Raw genomic sequence first — 24,844 nt, 5'->3', positions numbered from 1 at the left:
AAATATTATCTGTTATGAATTTTGACATGAGCATTCCTTTCTTTTAAAAATAATTTGAGGTTTTCACAAAATATCAACAACAAAATGAAAAAGGAACCCAACAGAATTAAATACAGAACAAAATAAAACCCCCGTGCCCCCCTATACATAAATAATAAATTAACACCCCGAATTAACACAAAGCAAACGTAGCACATATATACACCCCCTCAGATCCCCCAGTGTAAACAAACAAAAATAAAATAGAACCCCCCCCCCCCCCCCCGGTTGCTGCTGCTGCTGACCATTGTCTATCGTTCTGCCTGGAAGTCCAAGAACGGTTGCCACCACCTAAAGAACCCTTGTACCGACCCTCTCAAGGCGAATTTCACCCTCTCCAATTTAATGAACCCCGCCATATCGTTGATCCAGGATTCCACGCTTGGGGGCCTTGCATCCTTCCACTGAAGAAGAATCCTTCGCCGGGCTACCAGGGACGCAAAGACCAGAATACCGGCCTCTTTCGCCTCCTGCACTCCCGGCTCCCCTGGAACCCCAAATATTGCGAGCCCCCAGCCCGGTTTGACCCTGGATCCTACCACCCTCGACACCGTCCTCGCTACGCCCTTCCAAAATTCCTCCAGCGCTGGGCATGCCCAGAACATATGGGTGTGATTTGCTGGGCTCCCTGAGCACCTAACACACCTGTCCTCATCCCCAAAGAACCGGCTCATCCTTGTCCCGGTCATGTGTGCCCTGTGCAGCACCTTAAACTGTATGAGGCTGAGCCTCGAGTACGAAGAGGAAGAGTTCACCCTCCCAAGGGCATCTGCCCACGTCCCCTCCTCCCCCAACTCCTCCTCCCACTTACCTTTCAACTCCACCACCGAGGCCTCCTCATCCTCCTGCATCACCTGGTACTTTGCCAAGATCTTCCCCTCCCCAACCCCCCCCCCCCCCCCCCACGAGCACCCTGTCCTGTACTGTGCATGGCAGCAGCCGCGGGAATTCCACCACTTGCCGCCTGGCAAACGCCCTTACCTGGAAATACCTAAAGGTGTTCCCCGGGGGGAGCCCATACTTCTCCTCCTGCTCACCCAGGCTCGCGAACTTCCCATCCACAAACAGGTCCCCCAAACTTCTTATCCCTGCCCTGTGCCACCCCGAAAACCCTCCATCTATTCCCCCTGGGACAAACCGGTGGTTCCCCCGTATTGTGGTCCACACCGAGGCCCCCACTTTCCCCCTGTGCCGCCTCCACTGCCCCCAGAGTTTGAGGGTAGCCGCCATTACCGGGCTCGTGGTATACCTCATTGGAGGGAGCGGCAGTGGCACCATTGCCAGCGCCTCCAGACTCGTACCCTCACAAGATGCCGTCTCCAGCCTCTTCCATGCAGCCCCCTCCCCCTCTATCACCCACTTGTGCACCATCGTCGCATTGGCGGCCCAGTAGTACCCACAGAGGTTGGGCAGTGCCAGCCCCCCCCCATCCCTACTCCGCTCCAGGAACACCCTTCTCACCCTCGGAGTCCCTCGCGCCCACACAAACCCCGTTATGCTCCTGTTGACCCGCCTAAAGAAGGCCTTCGGGATAAGAATGGGGAGGCACTGGAACAGGAACAAAAACCTTGGGAGCACCGTCATCTTAACTGATTGTACCCTACCCGCCAGGGACAGCGGCAACGTGTCCCACCTCTTCAACGCCTCCTCCATTTGCTCCACTAGCCTCGTGAAATTAAGTCTATGCAGGGACCCCAACTCCTGGACCCCCAAATACCTGAAGTTCCTCTCCACCCTTTTTAGTGGGAGCTCGCCAATCCCCCTCTCCTGGTCCCCTGGGTGAACCACAAACAACTTGCTCTTCCCCATGTTGAGCTTGTACCCTGAGAAATCCCCGAACTCCCTGAGGATCCTCATTACCTCCGGCATTCCCCCCACCGGGTCAGCCACATATAGCAGCAAGTCGTCCGCATAGAGCGACACCCTATGCTCCTCCCCACCCCGCACCAACCCCCTCCAGTTCCTCGACTCCCTCAGTGCCATAGCTGGGGGTTCAATCGCTAGTGCGAAGAGCAGGGGGGACAGGGGACAGACCTGCCTCGTCCCTCGATGCAAACGAAAGTACTCAGACCTCCTCTTCTTCGTGGCCACACTCGCCAGCGGGACCTCGTACAACAGCCTAACCCACCTGACAAACCCCTCCCCAAACCCGAACCTCTTCAGCACCTTCCACAAGTACCCCCACTCGACCCTATCGAAGGCCTTCTCAGCGTCCATCGCCACCACTATCTTGGCCTCCCCCGCCGGCATCATAATAACGTTCAGGAGCCTCCGCACATTCGCGTTCAACTGCCTCCCCTTCACGAACCCCGCCTGGTCTTCGTGGATCACCTGCAGCACACAATCCTCAATTCTCATGGCTAAGACCTTCGCCAGCACCTTGGCCTAGGTTTAACAACGAAATCGGCCTGTAAGACACACACTGTAGGGGATCCTTGTCCCGCTTCAGGATCAAGGAGATCAGTGCCCAGGACATCGTCGGGGGTAAAGCCGCCCCCTCCCTTGCCTCATTGAAGGTCCTAACTAGCAACGGGCCCAACAGGTCCATATATTTTTTATAGAATTCGACCGGGAAACCGTCCAGCCCTGGTGCCTTCCCCGCCTGCATGCTCCCTATCCCTTTGGCCAGCTCCTCCAGCCCAATCCCGCCAGCAGTCCCTCCTCCACCTTCGGAAACCTCAATTGGTCCAGAAAGCGGCCCATCCCTCCCTCCTCCAGTGGGGGCTCGGACCGATACAGTTCCTCATAAAAATCCCTGAAGACCCCATTGATGCCAACCCCACTCCGCACCACACTGCCTCCCCTATCCTTAACTCCCCCGATCTCCCTAGCTGCGTCCCGCTTCCGAAGCTGATGCGCCAGCATCCGACTTGCCTTTTCCCCATACTCATAAATCGCCCCCTGGGCCTTCCTCCACTGCACCTCCTCCTTCCTGGTGGTCAACAGGTCGAATTCGGCCTGGAGGCTATGCCTCTCCCTCAACAGTCCCTTCTCCGGCACCTCTGCATACCTCCTGTCTACCCTCACCATCTCCCCCACCAGCCTCTCCCTCTGCTCTGTCCTCTCCTTGTGGGCCCTAATGGAGATCCGCTCTCCCCTAACCACCGCCTTCAGCGCCTCCCATACCATCCCCACTCGGACCTCCCCGTTGTCGTTAGCCTCCAGGTATCTCTCTATGCTTCCTCGGACCCGCTCACTCACCTCCTCGTCCGCCAACAGCCCCACCTCCAAGCACCACAACGGGCGCTGGTCTCCACCCCCAGCTCTAGGCCTACCCAATGCGGGGCGTGATCCAAAATGGCTATCGCCGAGTACTCGGTATCCTCTACTCTTGCTATCAGCGCCCTACTCATAATGAAAAAGTCGATCCGGGAATAAGCCTTCTGAACATGCGAGAAGAATGAAAATTCCCTAGCCCCCTCCCTTGCAAATCTCCAAGGGTCCACCCCTCCCATCTGGTCCATAAACCCTCTCAGCACTTTAGCCGCCGCTGGCTTCCTACCTGTCCTAGACCTGGAGCGATCCAGTGCCGGATCCAGCACCGTGTTTATGTCCCCCCCCATTATCAGGCCCCCCACTTCCAAGTCCGGAATCCGACCCAACATGCGCTGCATAAAACCCGCATCGTCCCAGTTCGGGGGGTACACGTTGAACAGCACCACCCTCTCCCCTTGCAGCTTACCACTACGTACCTGCTGCCATTATCTGTCACAATGCTCGACGCCTCGAAGAACACTCTCTTTCCCACCAAGATCGCCACCCCCCCGATTTTTGGCATCCAGCCCCGAATGAAACATCTGACCTACCCACCCCTTCATCAATCTTACCTGGTCGGCCACCTTCAGGTGTGTCTCCTGGAGCATGACCACATCCACCTTCAGCCCCTTCAGGTGCGCGAACACCCGGGCCCGCTTGACCGGCCCGTTCAGTCCCCTTACATTCCAGGTTATCAGCCGGATCATGGGGCTACCCGCCCCCCTCCACCGCCGACTAGCCATAACCCCTCCTCGGCCAACCACGCAGCCGCACCCCACGCGCGGCCCGTTCCCCACAGCGGCAGACCCCCGTCCCAACCCCCTCTACTCGCTCCAGCTCCCTCTTGACCATACCAGCTGCAACCCGGTTCCCCCCCCACCCACCCACCCACTCGTTCCAGCTCCCCCTTGACCATACCAGCTTCAACCTGGTTCCTCCCCCCCCCCCCCACCCCCAGCTAGGACCCCTCCTAGCTGCTTTGCTCCCCCCATTGCACTCCCGCAAGTCATCATAGAATCATAGAATTTACAGTGCAGAAGGAGACCATTCGGCCCATCGAGTCTGCACCGGCTCTTTGAAAGAGCACCCTATCCAAGCCCACACTAAGACTAAACACTAAGGGCAATTTAGCATGACCAATCCACCTAACCTGCACATCTATGGCCTGTGGGAGGAAACCGGAGCACCCGGAGGAAACCCACGCACACACGGGGAGAACGTGCAGAGTCCGCACAGACAGTGGCCCAAGCCGGGAATCGAACCTGGGACCCTGGAGCTGTGAAGCAATTGTACTAACCACCATGCTACCATGCCCCTGCTGACCCCGGCCACTCCCGCCTCTCCTTCAACTCCTCCCATTGTGGGACATACCCCTCCTCCATTACCCATCAGCAGGCTCTCCGCCTCCCCCTTCCATCCCAAGCGCGGGAAACAACCCTCGCTTCCCCGCCACGGGCCCGCCCCCTCCAGCCTTCAGTGCGGGAAAAAGCCCGTGCTTTCCACCTGCCCGGCCCCACCACCTCTGACGCAGCTCCTTTTACAGGCCAAGTCCCCTCATCCCCGACTCGGGCCTACCCTCCCCCGCAGGGCCCCATCCCCCCTAGCGGCCATCCCCCCTACCGGCCATCCCCCCTACCGGCCATCCACCCCTACTCCATTTACTTACCCCCCTCCAAGAGCCCACCCGACAGACCCAACCAAAACAGTGCCCAACCCACCCTAACCACCCACACCGAACAAAAAAGAAACAAGAGCAAAGAACCCCCCCTCAAAATGTAACACACCAACAGCAATCCCCGACCACCCATCCCGACCCTCAGTTTGTGTCCAGCTTCTCGGCCTGAACAAAGGCCCACGCCTCCCCCGGGGACTCAAAATAATGGTGCCGGTCCTTGTTGGTGACCCACAATCGCGCTGGTTGCAGCAGGCCAAACTTCACCCCCTTCCGGTGCAGCACCGCCTTCACCCGGTTGTACCCGGCCCTCTTCTTCGCCACCTCCGCACTCCAGTCCTGATATATTCGAACCTCTGCATTCTCCCACCTGCTGCTCCTCTCTTTCTTGGCCCACCTGAGCACGCACTCCCGATCAGCAAACCGATGAAACCGCACCAGCACCGCCTGCGGCGGCTCGTTAGCCTTGGGCCTCCTCGCCAGCACTCTATGGGCCCCTTCCAGCTCCAGGGGCCCCTGGAAGGACCCCGCTCCCATCAGCGAGTTTAACATGGTGACCACATAGGCCCCCACGTCCGACCCCTCCAGCCCCTCCGGGAGGCCCAGGATCCGCAAATTCTTCCTCCTTGAACCGTTCCTGCTATTTCTTGTGGAGCGCCTCATGCGCCTCCACCTTTACCTCAAGGCCTAAGATCTCGTCCTCGTTGTCGGAGATCTTTTGTCGGACCTCGCGGATCGCCACCCCCTGGGCCGTCTGGGTCTCCAGCAGCTTGTCGATAGAAGCCTTCATCGGCTCCAGCAGGCCCGCTTTAATCTCCCTGAAGCAGCGCTGGATAACCTCCTGCTGCTCCTGCGCCCACTGCATCCACGCGGCCTGGTCCCCGCCCGCCGCCATCTTGCTCTTCTTCCCTCGCACTTTCTTTGGGTTCACCACCACTTTTTTAGTCGCCCCGCTCCTGGTCCAAGCCATACACTGTCGGGGGAATATTGCAATCTTCTTCCCACACCGGGAGATGTCGTAAAAATGCCGTTGGGGGCCCTGAAAAGAGCCCAAAAGCCCGTTCCAAGCGGGAGCTGCCGAACGTGTGACTTAGCTCTGCATAGCCGCAACCGGAAGTCTCCGACATCAGCATTCCTAATGGACACTGCCCATTACACCCTCTCCTTGTGGTCCCCGTAAGGGCCACTCATTGTTGGGGGCCACGGTTTAGCTCAATTTGCTGGTTAGCTGATGCAGAGCGAGGCCAGCAGAGTGGGTTCAATCCCCCTACTGGCTGAGGTTAACTGCGGAGTCTGAACGTTCTCTCCGTTTCTGCGTGGGTTTCCTCCCACAATTCCCGAAAGACAAGCTTCTTCGAGAGGTTGGATAGGCTTGGATTCTTTTTGCTGGAGCAGAGAAGATTGAGGGGCAACCTGATCAAGTGTTTATAAGTCTGATGAATCGCACCTGCAGTGAAGACTTTTGTGCTCATCCTCGCCAAATTCAACAAAAAGGTTGCAGGTCAGGTGAACTTCATAATACACTTTTGGAGTTTCTAAGCCCTGGCCCATAATAGTGGGATGCTGGAGGACCGTGCTGGGATGGGGACAAGTTCTGGGAGATGCCGGAATGTTACATTTGTGGCAGCACCATTAAATATCTCCGCATCCCTGATGAAATCATTGACATGGTGAAAGGAGAGGTGATGTTATAGGGCAGAGGTCGTGGCCTCCAAAAACAATAGACAGGGCGAAGAGCTGGTGGTGGTGCTGGCAGAGGTGTGTTTGGTGGGCGGGGCCGTGGAGTGGCCAGAGCAAACCGAGGACAAGAGAAGCTGGGAAGGTTATTGGGAATAAAGAAACCGTGAAAAGAATTGTGTCTGTGTCAGATTCTGACAATCTTTCTTTTGTGTAAAGGAGTCACATTCACGTTGGGTTTAGCTACAGAGATTTTGTAACTTCTAAATAAATAGTCAGAAGAAAATGATTTTTTTTAAAAAGGCATACGGCATGCTTGCCTTCATTGGCCGGGGCATTGAGTATAAAAATTGGCAAGTCACGTGCCGTCCTACAGCTTCACATTCTACCTAAACACTTACTTCCAAAGATAGAAGTCCAGGACTATCAAAGAGTTCATGAACAAAAGCCGGCAAGGAATCATCACTACAGAAGTAAGGAACGACAGAAAACATCATCCAAGGAAACCAGGGTGAACTCAACAGTCAAAGGTAGGAAACATGTGTAATGCAGAGAAGGATTAACTACAAAATCCAGTGAAGAGACATGTAGCCAAGACAAATATAACAGCAAAGAAAAAAAAGGATCAAGTTGAGGTCCAGGTAAGAGACCAAGGCAGGCGAGTAATTGTCCAGATGGCATCTTATTTCAGAAGACAGAGATTTACATATTTGAAAAGTTTTTGATTTGATTTGAATTATTGTCAGATGTATTAGTATGTAAAAGTATTGTTTCTTGCATGCTGTACAAACAATGCTTACCGTACATAAGGAAGGAAGGAGAGACTGCAGAATATAATGTTACAGTTATAGCAAGGTGTAGAGAAAGGATCAACTTAATACGAGGTAGGTCCATTCAAAAGTCTGATGGCAGTAGGGAAGAAGCTGTTCTTGAGTCGGTTGGTACATGACCTCAAACTTTGGTATCTTTTTCCTGACGGAAGGAGGTGGAAGAGAGTATGTCCGAGGTGCGTGGGGTCCTTAATTATGCTGGCTGCCTTTCTGAGGCAGCGGGAATTATAGATAGAGTCAATGGATGGGAGGCTGATTTGCGTGATGGACTGGGCTACATTCACGACCTTTTGTAGTTTCCTGCGGTCTTGGGTAGAGCAGGCTCCATACCAAGCTGTGATACAACCAGAAATAATGCTTTCTATAGTGCATCTGTAGAAGTTGGTGAGGGTCATAGCTGACATGCCAATTTCCTCAGTCTTCTGAGAAAGTAGAGTCATTGGTGGGCTTTCTTAACTATAGTGTCGGCATGGGGGGGACCAAGACAGGCTGTTGGTGATCTGTACACCTAAAAACTTGAGAGAAGGCCCTATAAGAAACAGAAATTTCACCTCTATTCCTCAAAGACAACCATCAGTCATACATTTGGAAGAAGCAGATGTGAGTCAGAAATTAACAAGAACTAGATACAAAAACTCTCAATGGAGACTAATCAAGTCAAGGAAAAACGTTCCAAGAGACTACTGAAATTCCATGTCGGACAAGAACATGATCAGGGAGAACCATAAAGCGCCCTGACTGATCAAATCTATGAAGTCAGACTTGGGAGGGCGGGGGGCGGTGGAGGAGATGGGGTAATATGTAAAGATATATATGAACAAAGGCAAGATGGCAGAATTAGGGTTGAAAGGGTTAATGTGTGGGACTGTGTAAATAGCACCACCCATAATAATAAGAGACACATGACCAAGAGTTGAGAGGGAGAATGCTTCTGGCTTGGACAGATAACGCCCAGTCATGTATATAGGTCTTTGTTATATTCAATAAGTCAGTTGTTAGATTTACCAATGTCTCAGTAATTATTCCTCAACTTGTCCAATTAACATACACCATTATGCTTAATTGGTCTATATCCCCTTGCAGCCTTCATACGTCTTGTGCAGCTTATCTTGTCACTCAGTATTCTATTTGTCAACTAATCTTACATTTCATGAGACAAAACTTGTGTAATATCCTCTGGTGTGACAGCTTGTCGAATGCTTTCTGAAAATACAACCTCCTCCCACACCCTCAAAGTACTCAAAGATTTGCAAATTATGATTTGTTTTTCTTAAAACAGTGTGAACTTTGCCCAATCATATTGTGGTTTTCCAAGTAGCCATAAAATCTAGAAATGTTTAATAAACGTAAACCTTCATCTGTTTCTTTTGCCAGTTAAGTTAAATCCCACGCCAGCCGCGTTCTGGCGCTGCTGCTCGGGCCTGGGGCCTGGTTCTTGGCGCCCAGGGTTTCCATGGTGATGATGTCTCCTTGCTTTTGGATCGGCAATCTCTGCGCTCGGCCCTTCAGGCCTGGCATCTCGGTCTCGGTGTTCGGCTGCCCGTGTCTTGGTCTCTATGGTGACGGGCCGGGTTTTCCAGGCCACAGGATGTCGACGGTGTCTAAGGTGGTTCTCGGAATTTCCGTCGTGCTGACAGTGGGGACGGTGGCCGGGGTCCACCTGAAGCAGCAGCTGGAGAAGGAGGTGCGTGAGTTCACTCCGGGCTCCAGCCGCCAACACCGCCGGGGCTGGACTGGGGGCGAAGACGAGGCCCACATGATGGAGCCTCGGACTGGAGTTTGGAGCTCGCTGCCGCTCTCAGTCATACCCCCGCCCGGGAGGTATCCTTCATAGGGTGAAGGCGAATCTGCTGTTTACTGCCTGCGCCGGTTTAACGTCAGCCCGCGGGGGAGCGGGGAGGGGGGGTCCGTCGGAGCACGTGACACGGGGGGGGGGGGGGACTGATTACAGCGTGTGCGGCCCAGTTTCCCCCGTGAGACCCCAGCCTGCCCCCCCCCCAAAAAAAAACTCACCCCCCCCCTCGAGTGTCTCACCCCCCCCCCCGAGTATCTCCCCCCCCCCCGAGTATCTCCCCCCCCCGAGTATCTCCCCCCCCGAGTATCTCCCCCCCCCCCCCGAGTATCTCCCCCCCCCCCCGAGTATCTCCCCCCCCCCCCGAGTATCTCCCCCCCCCGAGTATCTCTCCCCCCCCCCCCCGAGTATCTCCCCCCCCCCCCCCGAGTATCTCCCCCCCCCCCCCGAGTATCTCCCCCCCCCCCCCGAGTATCTCCCCCCCCCCCCCGAGTATCTCCCCCCCCCCCCCCGAGTATCTCCCCCCCCCCCCCGAGTATCTCCCCCCCCCCCCGAGTATCTCCCCCCCCCCCCCCGAGTATCTCCCCCCCCCCCCCGAGTATCTCCCCCCCCCCCCCGAGTATCTCCCCCCCCCCCCCCGAGTATCTCCCCCCCCCCCCCCGAGTATCTCCCCCCCCCCCCCGAGTATCTCCCCCCCCCCCCCCGAGTATCTCTTCCCCCCCCCCCCGAGTATCTCTTCCCCCCCCCCCGAGTATCTCTTCCCCCCCCCGAGTATCTCTCCCCCCCCCCCGAGTATCTCTCCCCCCCCCCCCGAGTATCTCTCCCCCCCCCCCCCCGAGTATCTCTTCCCCCCCCCCGAGTATCTCCCCCCCCGAGTATCTCCCCCCCCCGAGTATCTCCCCCCCCCGAGTATCTCCCCCCCCCCGAGTATCTCCCCCCCCCGAGTATCTCCCCACCCGAGTATCTCCCCCCCGAGTATCTCCCCCCCCCGAGTATCTCCCCCCCCGAGTATCTCCCCCCCCGAGTATCTCCCCCCCCCGAGTATCTCCCCCCCCCGAGTATCTCCCCCCCCCGAGTATCTCCCCCCCGAGTATCTCCCCCCCCCGAGTATCTCCCCCCCCGAGTATCTCCCCCCCCCCCCCCGAGTATCTCCCCCCCCCCGAGTATCTCCACCCCCCCCCGAGTATCTCCCCCCCCGAGTATCTCCCCCCCCCCCGAGTATCTCCCCCCCCCCGAGTATCTCCCCCCCCCCGAGTATCTCCCCCCCCCCCCCCGAGTATCTCCCCCCCCCCCGAGTATCTCCCCCCCCCCCCCGAGTATCTCCCCCCCCCGAGTATCTCCCCCCCCCCCGAGTATCTCCCCCCCCCCCGAGTATCTCCCCCCCCCCCGAGTATCTCCCCCCCCCCCCCCCGAGTATCTTCCCCCCCCCCGAGTATCTTCCCCCCCCCCGAGTATCTTCCCCCCCCCCGAGTATCTTCCCCCCCCCCGAGTATCTTCCCCCCCCCCGAGTATCTTCCCCCCCCCGAGTATCTCCCCCCCCGAGTATCTCCCCCCCCCCCCCGAGTATCTCCCCCCCCCGAGTATCTCCCCCCCCCGAGTATCTCCCCCCCCCGAGTATCTCCCCCCCCCGAGTATCTCCCCCCCCCCGAGTATCTCCCCCCCCCCCCCCCGAGTATCTCCCCCCCCCCCCCCGAGTATCTCCCCCCCCCCCCCGAGTATCTTCCCCCCCCCCCCGAGTATCTTCCCCCCCCCGAGTATCTTCCCCCCCCCGAGTATCTTCCCCCCCCCGAGTATCTCCCCCCCCCCCGAGTATCTCCCCCCCCCCCCGAGTATCTCCCCCCCCCCCCCCGAGTATCTCCCCCCCCCCCCGAGTATCTCCCCCCCCCCCCGAGTATCTCCCCCCCCCCCCCGAGTATCTCCCCCCCCCCCCGAGTATCTCCCCCCCCGAGTATCTCCCCCCCCCCCGAGTATCTCCCCCCCCCCGAGTATCTCCCCCCCCCCGATTATCTCCCCCCCCCCCGAGTATCTCCCCCCCCGAGTATCTCCCCCCCCCCCCCGAGTATCTCCCCCCCCCCCGAGTATCTCCCCCCCCCCCCCGAGTATCTCCCCCCCCCCCCGAGTATCTCCACCCCCCCCCCCGCCTCTCTCCACCCCCCCCCGCCCGCCTCTCTCCACCCCCCCCCCCCCGGCCTCTCTCCACCCCCCCCACCCCCCCCCCCCGGCCTCTCTCCACCCCCCCCCGGCCTCTCTCCACCCCCCCCCCCCGGCCTCTCTCCACCCCCCCCCCCCCCCGGCCTCTCTCCACCCCCCCCCCGGCCTCTCTCCACCCCCCCCCCCCGGCCTCTCTCCACACCCCCCCCCGGCCTCTCTCCACCCCCCCCCCGGCCTCTCTCCACCCCCCCCCCCCCCGGCCTCTCTCCACCCCCCCCCCCCCCCCGGCCTCTCTCCACCCCCCCCCCCCGGCCTCTCTCCACCCCCCCCCCGCCTCTCTCCACCCCCCCCCCCCCGCCTCTCTCCTCCACCCCCCCCCGCCTCTCTCCACCCCCCCCCCCGGCCTCTCTCCACCCCCCCCGCCCCGACTCTCTTCCTCCACCCCCCCCGACTCTCTTCCACCACCCCCCCCGACTCTCTTCCACCACACCCCCCCCCCCGATTCTTCCCCCTTCCCCTCCCCCGATTCTTCCCCCTTCCCCTCCCCCGATTCTTCCCCTCCCCCGATTCTTCCCCTCCCCCGATTCTTCCCCTCCCCCGATTCTTCCCCTCCCCCGATTCTTCCCCTCCCCCGATTCTTCCCCTCCCCCGATTCTTCCCCTCCCCGATTCTTCCCCTCCCCCGATTCTTCCCCTCCCCCGATTCTTCCCCTCCCCCGATTCTTCCCCTCCCCCGATTCTTCCCCTCCCCCGATTCTTCCCCTCCCCCGATTCTTCCCCTCCCCCGATTCTTCCCCTCCCCCGATTCTTCCCCTCCCCCGATTCTTCCCCTCCCCCGATTCTTCCCCTCCCCCGATTCTTCCCCTCCCCCGATTCTTCCCCTCCCCCGATTCTTCCCCTCCCCCGATTCTTCCCCTCCCCCGATTCTTCCCCTCCCCCGATTCTTCCCCTCCCCCGATTCTTCCCCTCCCCCGATTCTTCCCCTCCCCCGATTCTTCCCCTCCCCCGATTCTTCCCCTCCCCCGATTCTTCCCCTCCCCCGATTCTTCCCCTCCCCCGATTCTTCCCCTCCCCCGATTCTTCCCCTCCCCCGATTCTTCCCCTCCCCCGATTCTTCCCCTCCCCCGATTCTTCCCCTCCCCCGATTCTTCCCCTCCCCCGATTCTTCCCCTCCCCCGATTCTTCCCCTCCCCCGATTCTTCCCCTCCCCCGATTCTTCCCCTCCCCCGATTCTTCCCCTCCCCCGATTCTTCCCCTCCCCCGATTCTTCCCCTCCCCCGATTCTTCCCCTCCCCCGATTCTTCCCCTCCCCCGATTCTTCCCCTCCCCCGATTCTTCCCCTCCCCCGATTCTTCCCCTCCCCCGATTCTTCCCCTCCCCCGATTCTTCCCCTCCCCCGATTCTTCCCCTCCCCCGATTCTTCCCCTCCCCCGATTCTTCCCCTCCCCCGATTCTTCCCCTCCCCCGATTCTTCCCCTCCCCCGATTCTTCCCCTCCCCCGATTCTTCCCCTCCCCCGATTCTTCCCCTCCCCCGATTCTTCCCCTCCCCCGATTCTTCCCCTCCCCCGATTCTTCCCCTCCCCCGATTCTTCCCCTCCCCCGATTCTTCCCCTCCCCCGATTCTTCCCCTCCCCCGATTCTTCCCCTCCCCCGATTCTTCCCCTCCCCCGATTCTTCCCCTCCCCCGATTCTTCCCCTCCCCCGATTCTTCCCCTCCCCCGATTCTTCCCCTCCCCCGATTCTTCCCCTCCCCCGATTCTTCCCCTCCCCCGATTCTTCCCCTCCCCCGATTCTTCCCCTCCCCCGATTCTTCCCCTCCCCCGATTCTTCCCCTCCCCCGATTCTTCCCCTCCCCCGATTCTTCCCCTCCCCCGATTCTTCCCCTCCCCCGATTCTTCCCCTCCCCCGATTCTTCCCCTCCCCCGATTCTTCCCCTCCCCCGATTCTTCCCCTCCCCCGATTCTTCCCCTCCCCCGATTCTTCCCCTCCCCCGATTCTTCCCCTCCCCCGATTCTTCCCCTCCCCCGATTCTTCCCCTCCCCCGATTCTTCCCCTCCCCCGATTCTTCCCCTCCCCCGATTCTTCCCCTCCCCCGATTCTTCCCCTCCCCCGATTCTTCCCCTCCCCCGATTCTTCCCCTCCCCCGATTCTTCCCCTCCCCCGATTCTTCCCCTCCCCCGATTCTTCCCCTCCCCCGATTCTTCCCCTCCCCCGATTCTTCCCCTCCCCCGATTCTTCCCCTCCCCCGATTCTTCCCCTCCCCCGATTCTTCCCCTCCCCCGATTCTTCCCCTCCCCCGATTCTTCCCCTCCCCCGATTCTTCCCCTCCCCCGATTCTTCCCCTCCCCCGATTCTTCCCCTCCCCCGATTCTTCCCCTCCCCCGATTCTTCCCCTCCCCCGATTCTTCCCCTCCCCCGATTCTTCCCCTCCCCCGATTCTTCCCCTCCCCCGATTCTTCCCCTCCCCCGATTCTTCCCCTCCCCCGATTCTTCCCCTCCCCCGATTCTTCCCCTCCCCCGATTCTTCCCCTCCCCCGATTCTTCCCCTCCCCCGATTCTTCCCCTCCCCCGATTCTTCCCCTCCCCCGATTCTTCCCCTCCCCCGATTCTTCCCCTCCCCCGATTCTTCCCCTCCCCCGATTCTTCCCCTCCCCCGATTCTTCCCCTCCCCCGATTCTTCCCCTCCCCCGATTCTTCCCCTCCCCCGATTCTTCCCCCTTCCCTGACTCTCCCCCTCCAATTCAGGGGCAATTTAGCGTGGCCAATCCACCTAACCTGCACATCTTTGGGTTGTGGGGGTGAAACCCATGCAGACATGGGGGAATGTGCAAACACCACACAGACAGTGGCTCCGGGCCAGGATTGATCTCGGCGCCGTAGGAGCAATGCTAACAACCGTCACCATGCAACCCGGAAATAAACAAGTTAAGAGCATGCAAAAAGTGACTAGGATCCAGATGCTGAGTTAATACAATAGACCAGGTTAATATTGGTATCTGCTCATCATCCAGTACAAGAGGGTAACACCAAATTCTGTTTTCTGCTTCCATTATTGGGTGAATGAAGCCTTGCATGCATATAATTAAATACAAAACAGTGCCCTGATTGCCACTGAAAAGATACAGCTGGGTAGTTGGTTCTTTTCTAACATGAACAATTCAGGTGTGGCCCAGTGAACTACCCGCACTGGTATTTTAGTTTAGCAATTCAACTGATCTTGTACACTGGTTATTGCGTTTCTGGAAAGTGTACGCTGGTTGCTGCGTTTCTGGAAAGTGTATCATAGTAACCTGGCTGCTGATGCGGTATCCTCTTTAATATTTTGAATGGATACTTGCGGAATATTTAATATTTGCATCATGAATCCCAGATTTAAGACAAAATACATCGAAGATAAGAGCAGGAGGAGGCCTTTTGGCCCTTCGAGCCTGCTCCGCTGTTTATCACGATCGTGGCTGATAGCCTCAATAGCCTAATCCTGCTTTCTCTCCATAACCTTTGATACCATTTGCCCCAAGTGCTATAACTAGCTGCTTCTTGAATATATTCAATGTCTTAACTGTTTCCTGTGGTAATGAATTTCACAGGCTCATCACTGGGTGAAGAAATGTGATGTGGATTGAGATGCTATTCTTTTGGATCAGCTTTTGATAAACTGTACATAGGTTGGCATGAAGCATAATTTGTGGTGTCAAGTCTTGCATTCAATAGCTTATCAATTGGTTAAACTGACTTGGCCAGCATCAAAGGATTCAAGGGAGAAATTGCATTTCTGGGCTTCCCAGTTTGAACCATCAGTCACTTACATGATTGGGATGTGCTTCAGTAAAGCTGCTTTGAAATTTCAGCAAATTAACATAACTTTTTTGTAATGGTCACCAGGCAAGTGTTTGAATGAAGCTACGTCTTTTTTTCTTTCCACAGAGGTTACGAGAAGGAGTTTTCAGAGATCTTGAACGACAGGAGCGCAAAAAGGAGAATCTTCAAAACTTGGGGGAACAGATTATTCTGACAAAGAAACTGGAAGCAGATCGACTACAGAGAAGCACCTTGGCCTCCGGGAACTCTCAACAATCTGCAAAACAGTAGCCTTTTTTTGAACATGGCTTTGGATACTTAATAGATGATGGATATTTTCACCCTCCACAATTGTAGAAAAGACTTGATAGAATAATTTTAATTTAAAATGAATAAAGCTGCTCTTTGGATAACTGTTAAGCTATCCTAACTGTTGATCCCTTAAGTGTAACCATTGCCAGAGGTTTGGGAGTATGGAAGGAAGCGAGGAGACAAAAAGCTTAACTGCTCGCCAAATGGAGGATGAATGTGCAAGAATGACTGCTTCGGAAGGCTTGGAGGAAGGAGAGGTTGAAGGAGAAACTCTACTGATCGTTGAGTCAGAAGACCAGGCCTCGGTGGACCTGTCCCACGATCAGAGTGGGGATTCTTTGAACAGTGAGCTGGGTGATGAAGGGGAAGGGTCCTGGACTGAAGAGATGTCCTTATACTGTGACAAATGTCAGAAGTGGATACCTTCAAGTACGTATGTTATTCCTGAAATATTCGTAAGAGTAATACTTTTTGTGGTTAAGATATAAGGGGAGCAGAATCTCAAGTGAAGTTCCCCAATCTTTCTAGAAGTTACAGTGGAAATTGGTTGATCCGATGTGCAAATTACTGATCGAGCTGTTCAGTGGAAAATGGAAGGCATTTGCTTAAGCTAATACATTTTATGCGCGCACAATTTTATTTTGACAATTGAATCACATGATCCAAAATTTGTATCAAGATACAGAAGATAAGGCTAATGGAAGTGCCATTTGTCAATGGGCTGCTTTATTCTGAAAAAATTACCGTGTACTAGATTGCAGCCTTGGTCGTAAGTGGTGTGACTCAAGACACCATTGGCTGCCACCATAACTGACTACCAAAGTAGCTTAGATTTTGCATAAGCCTAAAATAAAAGGTTCCTACAAGTTTGAAAATTTGTCCTGTATCCTATTAATTTAATGCACTTCCTCCAGTTATCTAACCAGGGATAGGAATGGGAGTGTGTATAAATGCACAGCACGTGGAGGTCAGCCTTATTTTCTATTAAGGAGAAGATTTGGATAGATTCTGCTCTTTATCAAAATTTTCGTGTAATTATTCACTGTTCTTAATACATGTTGTACATAATGTTATGAATATAGCATGAGGATAATTACAGACTCGGGCTGTAATTTTACCAGGCCTGTAGAGTTGGATGGGAGACTGGGATGAGGCATCTGAGAAATGTGGGCAGGATATACTTGTAGGGAAGGTCAACATTGTGACTTTGTTTCCGAATCTTACAAGCAGCAGGAAAGATGGATGAAGGTCACACTGCGATGCAACGGGTCATTAATTTAACCTGTTTAGAAGGTAATCCGCCTGAATTTAAATACAATCAACTGTAATTTTACGGTGCAGCTTGTATTTTATGAGCAGTGCACAGGATTAACGGACCTACAGACCGGTTAACGGTGGCAGTGGTGAAATGAAGATTCAGTGCTGCCTCTGTCAGCCATTCCAAAAGGCAACATGCCTGGAAGGGGGAGAGTGGGGAACAAAGACCAGTGTCGGCCAGCAGCGGGAAACCTTTAAAGGTGCCATCACCAACCAGTGAGGGCTGAGTAAGGGTACTGACATCAGTGGGTAGAGGTTTGCATTCTGCAAGGGACAAAGAGGGGGGTGGCACTTTCTCCCGAGGGAGCAGCAAGGGGATGGTCCCAGCTGGATTGCGAAGATAGCAAAAGAGAGCGAGAGAGTCAGGGGACTGATCCAATCAGTTGTAGTGGCTCCCTGTGAAGAGGCAGAGTGGCATATAGGGAGGGAGAACCAGGCACCTGCAGTCCTCTGCCGCAAGAGGGCCAACCTCCAGATGGGCACTCCGAAACAAAGTGAGTAGGAGATGAACAACAGTTTGCGGTTTGAGGAATGGCCTATCTGCAGGATATTTTGTGCTGGGCTCACCTCCACTACCTGCAGATATCCTAGTGACAGCATTAGTGTAGACTGATGCTCTCCAGGGAAGTAATCACTGATTAATGCAGCAAGCTGCAGGACAGGCTGAGATCTGTGGGCTTTGGTGGCATTCCTGAGGATCAACTCAATTTGGATTTGTTTATTGTCACGTGAACTGAGATACAGTGAAAAGTATTGTTCTGCGTACAGCTCACAGATCATTCTGTGCATGGAAAGCAAATACATAGGGCAAACATAAAATACACAATGTAATTACATAGACACCGGCATCGGGCGAAGCATACAGGAGTGTAGTATTACTCAGTAGAGAAGATGTGCGAGGAGAACTTGGGTGCATTCAGATATTTGTAGGGATCCACTGAGGACATGTAGATTGCTCCAGGAAACGGGTCAAAAAAGCATTCGATAAACTAATCTTCCAGACCACCAGTGTCAATTTGATTGGTCCAGTCTATATGTGATTAAAGTCCCCACAAGTATTAGGTTGCCTTTATTACAAGCTCTGATAATTTATTGTTTAATGCACAGTTCAATGTTATAACTATTTTAGGGGCTTATAAACTACCCCCATCGACATTTTCTTACCCTTGCAATTCCTAATTTCCACCCTCATTAATTCTACTTCCTGATTTTCTGAGGAAAGATCATTTCTTATTATTGACCTAATACCATCATTATTATCATGTACTTGGACTTAAATGTCCATCACCTAGAGTAACTCTATACTACCACCACAGATCAAGCTGGCCTGGTCCTAAACGACATAGCTGCTAGAGTGGGTCTGCAGCAGGTGGCGAGGGAACCAACAGAAGGGAAAAAGCATAGTTGACCTCCTCCTCACCAACTTGCCTGCTGCAAATGTATCTGCCCATAACAGTATTGGTAGGAGTGACCACCACATAATCCTTGTGGAAAATGTCCTGTCTTCACAGTCAGGGTACCCTCCATCGTGTTGTGTGGCACTACCACTGTGCTAAATTGGATAGACTTTGAACTGATCTAACAACTCGACTGGGCATCCATGAGGCTCTATGGGCCATCAGCAGCAGAATTTTACTCCACCACAATCTGTAACCTCATGGCCTGTTATATCTCCCACTCTACCATTACCACCAAGGCAGGGGATCGTTCCTGGTTCGATGAAGAGTGCAGAAGGGCATGCCAGGAGCAATGCGAGGCATACCTGAAAAATAGATAACCTGGCGAGGCTACAACACCGGCTTACTTGTGTGCCAAACAGCATAAGCAGCAAGTAATAGACAGCTAAACCTTTCCACAACCAATGGATCAGATCTAAGCGCTGCAGTCCTGCCACATCCAGCTGTGAATGATGGTGAACAATTAAACAACTCCGTGGAGGAAGCTCCACAACTATTGCCGTCCTCAATGATGGAGGAGCCAAGTACATCACTGCAAACGAAAAGGCAGAAGCATTCGCAACAATCTTCAGCCAGGAGTGCCGAGTGGATGATCCATTTCTGCCTCCTTCAGAGGCCCCCAACATCACAGATGAGTCTTCAGCCAATTCCGTCCATGTGATATTAAGAAATGGCTGAAGGCCCTGGATACTGCAAAGGCTAGAAACCCTGAAATATTCCAGCAATAGTACTAAAGACTTGTGCTCCAAGACTTGCTGCATGCCTAGCCAAGCTATCCCAGTGGAGCTACAAGACTGGCATCTACCCGGCAATGGCGAACAGAAGTGAGGAGGGGGCGGGGGGGATGGGTGGTGATGTGATATGCTTGGAGTAGGAACCGGGTCGTCATAGATTATCATAGAATTTACAGTGCAGAAGGAGGCCATTCGGCCCATCGAGTCTGCACCGGCTCTTGGAAAGAGCACCCTACCCAAGGTCAACACCTCCACCCTATCCCCACAACCCAGCAACCCCACCCAACACTAAGGGCAATTTTGGACACTAAGGACAATTTATCACAGCCAATCCACCTAACCTGCACATGTTTGGACTGTGGGAGGAAACCGGAGTACCCGGAGGAAACCCACGCACACACTGGGAGGATGTGCAGACTCCGCACAGACAGTGACCCACCGGGGAATCGAACCTGGGACCCTGGAGCTGTGAAGCAATTGTGCTATCCACAATTGTCATGGATGGAGAAGGGAGCCATCTTGGATGGGCCTTGTTTAAGGTGAAATTAAAGGAGACAAATCACAAGTAGGCATACATTAACAGTGCAGTGATGTTTGACTGACCGTAGAGGTGAAGAGGTCCCAGATCTTTGCGCACTTGAGGAGCTTGAAGGTGGGGGTTGTCTTTCTGCAGGAGACACACCTCTGGGTGCAGGATCAGGTCGGGTTGAGAAAGGGATGGGTGGGCCAGGTATTTCACTCTGGGTTCGATTCAAAGTCACGGGGGGTGGCCATCCTGCTGACCAAAAGGACGGAGTTTGTCGGGCCGAGGAAGTGCAGGATCCAAGGGGGAGATATCTGATAGTGAACGGGGTGTTGCAGGGGACGGTGGTGTTGCTGGTGAATGTTTATGTGCCGAATTGGGCCGACTTAGGGTTTATGATGGGGTTGCTGGGAGCGATTCCAGACTTGGACACGTATTAGTTGATTATGGGGGATGATTTTAATTGCGTTCTGGAGCCGAGGGTGGACAGGTCGAGCCCTAAGTCAATGGGAAGGTTGAGGATGGCGAAGGAGCTGGGGGGAGTTTATGGAAGGATTGGAATGGTGGATCCATGGAGGTTTAGGAACCCTGAAGAGAGGGAGTCTTCCTCCTTCGTGCACATGTACAAGGTTCCAGAATTGACTTCTTTGTGGTGAGTTGAGAAGTGTTGGTGGTTGTGGGGGTGGAGTATGTTGGAATCAAGATCTCTGACCATGCGCCACTCTGATTGGAGGTTAGATTTGGCACGAGACAGGGGCAGAGGCCGGGATGGAGGCTAGACTCGAGGCTTCTAGTGGACAAAGGGTTCTGTGATAAGATGCTGTCGGTGATCAGAGACAATGGGGGGGTATCGGCGGCCACATTTTGGGAGGCATTGAAGCGGTGGTTCGTTCGGGGGAGGTTACCTTGTTCAAGGCGCACAGAGATAGGAGATGGAGGGAGGCATTTGGATGATGCTGAATGAGATGGTCGAGGTGGACAAGAAATATTTGAGGGCCCCCACCAAAGAGGGGTCGACAGAGATGGAGGTTACAGGGCAGTTTGACAGGGAGGGCAGTGGGGCAGGTACGGGGGGCGGGGGGTGCAGAATGAATATGGAGAGAAATCTAGCCGTATGCGAGCCTATTAAGTACGGAGACAGGCCGCGTCTAGGGAAATCCTGAGAGTACGGACAGGGAAGGGGGAAGTAGTGTCGGAACTGGGGACGATAAATGAGGCATTCGGGGAGTATTATGAGAAGTTGTACACGGCCGATCCGCGTGATGAGGAAGGGGACATGGGGTGGTTTATGGACAAGCTGGAATTCCTATGGCTGGATGACAAGAGGAGGCAGGTGTGACAAGAAGCTATTATTATTATTATTATTATGGAGTAGCTATAAGGGCTGAGAGGTGATGGATGGCATAAAAGAGATGAAGTCGGGGAAGACCCCGGCGCCTGACGGTTACCCGGCAGAATTCTATAAGGAGTTTGCGATGGAGCTGGCACCATATCTATTGGGGATGTTCCGCGTGGCGCTGGCGAAGGGAGAGTTGTGGGGAGACACTGACTCAGGCGTTGATCATGCTAATCCCGAAGAAGGCGGAGGACCCGCTTAGGCCTATAATCATTGTTAAACACGGATGTGAAAGTGTTGGCTAAGTTAGTAGCGGGAGAATGGAAGGATGCATTCTGGGGTGGTTGCAGAGGACCAAATGGGTTTTATGAAGGGCAGGCAGCTTTCCAGTAACATTAAACAGATATTGAATGTGATCATGACCCCATCGAAGGGACCGGTACCAGAAGTAGTGGCCTTTATGGACGCAGAGAAGGCTTTTGACCGGGTGGAGTGGCGTTACCTGTTTGAGGCTCTGGGAAGGTTTGGGTTTGGGCTGAAGTGTGTGGCGTGGGTGCACCTGCTGTACAGGGCCCCGTTGGCGAGCGTATGAACAAACGAGATGAGTTCACAGAGCTTCGGGCAGTACAGGGGAACGAGGCAGGGATGTCCGCTGTCACCGCTGTTGTTCAAACTCGCGATTGAGCCATTCGCAATGGCCCTTAGGGGGTCAGTAGAGCGTCAGGGGATTATGAAGGGCGTAGGGAATACCGGGTGTCGTTGTATGCAGACGACCTGCTGCTGTTTTTATCAGACCCACTGGAGAGTATGGGGAGATTTATGGGCATACTAGAGAGGTTCGGGGCCTTCATGGGCTATAAGCTGAGTGTCGGATAGAGTGGGGATTTCTGGTAAATGCGGCGGGTCGGCGAGCCACTTTGGGGGTGTTGCTATTTAGGGTTGGCAGGGACAGGTTTAGGTATTTGGGGGTTCAGGTGACGGGGGATTGGGCGCTGATGCTCAAATGACCCTAACAAATTTGGTGGAGGAGGTTAGGGAGGACTTTAGGAAATGGATACATTACACTTGACACTGGTGGAGAGAGTCCAGGTGGTAAAAATGAACATTCTGCCAAGGTTCCTGTTTTTACTCCAAACTCTCCCGATCTTCATTCCGAAGGCCTCTTTCCGGAAACTGGATGCAGCGATTTCGGAGTTTGTATGTGAAGGGAAGGGACCTAGGGTGAAGGGCACTGCTACAGAGGCAGAAAGGGGCGTTGGCGTTACCAAATCTGTTGCACTATTATTGGGTGGAGAAGGTGAGGCAGTGGTCGGAAGGAGAGGGGTTAGAATGAGTTAGGATGGAGGAGGGGCCCTGTAGGGGTCCGGCCTGATGGCCATGGTGATGGCGGCGCTACTGCACCGTGGAGATACATGGAGAGCCCGGTGGTACAGTTCACGGTTAGGGTGTAGTTGAGGAGACACTTTATGATGGAGGAGATGTTGGTGCTAACACCACTACGTGGGAACCATGGGTTTAAGCCGGGGGAGAAAAATGGCATGGATAGAACCGTGTTCTTCAAACTTTTTTTCCGGAGACCCATTTTTACCGACTGCCCAATCTTCGGGACCCAACCTGGCCGACCTTCACGACCCGCGCCAGCCGACCGTCGACCCCCGCCGGCTGACCTGCGTGACCCACCATTTTCTCTGGCCTTGTTTGCTGCTGACAGAAATGGAGGAAATGTTTTGGGACCCTTTGGCCCACGTACACGCTCCTCCAATGGAACCTGTTGGATGAAGGTGAAGCCTTCCAGTGTCGGAAAGTATGGAGTCTCCACCTGTCCAATGTTCTGAATTTTTTTCCGGTAAAATTTTATCAAATAAACCCCCCCCCGCCGAACTTGTAAAAAAAAATAGACTGAATAAAATAAATGAAAAAAATAAAAATTAAATGAATAAAATAAATGAATAAAACCTCCCCGAACTTGTAAAAAAAATAGAATGAATAAAATAAATGAAAAAAATTAAATGAATAAAATAAATGAATCAAATGAATAAAACCTCCACGAACTTGTAATTCAAAAACCTGCGACTGTTTTAAAAAAAAAAAAAAAAGCGCCCGCACTGCGCGTGCTTGCCCGATCATCGGTGAGCATGCGCATAGTTTTGCGCACACGCGCCGATGATCTGGCACACATGCGCAGTGCGGCCGCATTTTGTTTACATGTTCGTGGCCATTTTGAAGGCCGCTTGCAGCCGGCGTTTTTAACAGTCGGCTGCTGTGGCTGTTGTGCGCAGATTTGCACGATCGGGAGCACCACGTCGGATGGCTCCGCGACCCACCCGACACCTGCCCGCGACCCATCTGCGGGTCGCGCCCCCGAGTTTGACAATGCCTGGTATAGAAGGTGGGGCTGGTGAGGGCAAGGGATCTATTTTTTAAAATTTAGACTACCCAACTCTTTTCCAATTAAGGGGCAGTTTAGTGTGGCCAATTCTCCAACCTTTTTGGGCTGTGGGGGTGAGATCAACGCAGACGCAGGGAGAATGTGCAAACTCCACATGGACAGTGGTTCGGGGTCGGGATTGAACCCGGGTCCTCGGCGCCATGAGGCAGCAGTGCTAACCACTACACCACTGAGCTGCCCTTTAGGGCAAAGGATCTATACCTGGAGGAGGGGTTTGCAAGCCTGGGGGGGGGGGCAATCAGGAGTCTGGTAACAGCGGGGCAGCATGTAGGTCGGTCCACGGATGTTGGAGTATCTCCAGACCTGTAAGTAAACATAAAAGAGCTTGGTTAGTGATCATATTAGTGTTAGAATTAAGAAAATTGCTGCCTTTGCTTACTAACTGTTGAACGGATGTCTCATCTGCCCTCTCCAATGGATGTAAAAGATCCAATTGATACTGGTTTGAAGGTGAACAGGGAGGTTTCTGAGGTTGTACTGGCCTATATTTATCCCTCAACCAACATCGCTAAAACAGGTTATCTAGCCATTTATTTCAGCACTATTGACGCAACTTTTCTGTGTGCAAGTTGACTGCGGTGTCTCTTGCATTACAACAGTGACTTTAAAAGTATTTAATTGGCTGTGAAGTGCTTTGGGATAACCTGAAGTCATGAATCATCTAACTTATAGCTAGATGAATGCAAGCTCTTCTACTCTGCATTTGTCCATGCTGTACCACATATCGAAGTACTTGATGCAGACACTAGAGTGGAGACATTTTCCATTCCCTAGTGATGACATCACTTGGGTCCACGAGCCATCAAATCACAGATTTTGAAAGAATAGGTCACTAAAAGAGCAACACCGGCTGGGACATAACCCATGACTTTGCAGGCACACTGCAGATTGCACTGGTACGAGGTGCTGTTATAAGGGGTGCAGACATCTGTGACTGAGACAAGTTCAGTTCACTTTTGTTTGAATGTTAAGAATACAGGACAAAACGCAGAAGACAAACTTGTAAGTTAGGGATTTAATTCGCCAATGAGCCAATGGTATTGTCAAGTGATATTTTGGTAGGAAGAATAAGAAGGTCCCATACTCCTTGGAAGTAAGTGCCTAAATGGGATAAAAGAGCAAAGGGATCTGGAGGTACGGATACGGAAATCTCTGAAAGTAGTGATGCACATTACAATTGAAAACCAGTATAGCTTTGTTAAACTTGTATAGAACTTTGGGAAAACCACATTGCATTTTATTATTAAAATAGATTTACCAGATTCGTCCCAGAACTGAGAGGTTATAACTTGCAAGATTTCCCCAGAAAAGAGGAGACTGGGGTGACCGGATTACAGAAAGGTTTGGCAGGGTAGATTTAGTGAAGATAGTTCCAGTTTCTGACAAAACCAGAACGAGGGATCATAAATATGAGACGATCACCAATCAATTTGGTAAAGAATTCAAGGGAATTTCTTTGCCCTGAGCGGATCTTGCTACCACAAGGAGTAGTTGAAGTGAAT

General features: G+C 54.0%; 2 protein-coding genes across 2 annotated transcripts in view; both read left to right on the top strand.

Annotated features, from left to right (window-relative positions):
* Positions 1–8,943: 8,943 nt before the first annotated feature.
* pet117 (protein PET117 homolog, mitochondrial) lies at positions 8,944–15,506 on the top strand. The gene is made up of 2 exons (XM_072504004.1): positions 8,944–9,157; positions 15,341–15,506. The coding sequence occupies exons 1-2, from the start codon at positions 9,062–9,064 to the stop codon at positions 15,503–15,505; spliced, it is 261 nt and encodes an 86-aa protein (XP_072360105.1). The 5' UTR covers positions 8,944–9,061; the 3' UTR covers position 15,506.
* Positions 15,507–15,687: 181 nt separating this feature from the next.
* kat14 (lysine acetyltransferase 14) overlaps positions 15,688–24,844 on the top strand; it is a 77,422-nt gene continuing 68,265 nt past the window's right edge. The window contains exon 1 of the mRNA XM_072503998.1: positions 15,688–15,955. Within this exon, the coding sequence (XP_072360099.1) occupies positions 15,688–15,955 (268 nt within the window). The remainder of the gene's footprint in view (positions 15,956–24,844) is intronic.

This window comes from Scyliorhinus torazame, chromosome 1, assembly GCF_047496885.1.
Source record: "Scyliorhinus torazame isolate Kashiwa2021f chromosome 1, sScyTor2.1, whole genome shotgun sequence".
Taxonomy (NCBI): domain Eukaryota; kingdom Metazoa; phylum Chordata; class Chondrichthyes; order Carcharhiniformes; family Scyliorhinidae; genus Scyliorhinus; species Scyliorhinus torazame.
Note: the sequence above shows the minus strand (reverse complement) of the source record. Positions and strands in the feature narration are given on the sequence as shown.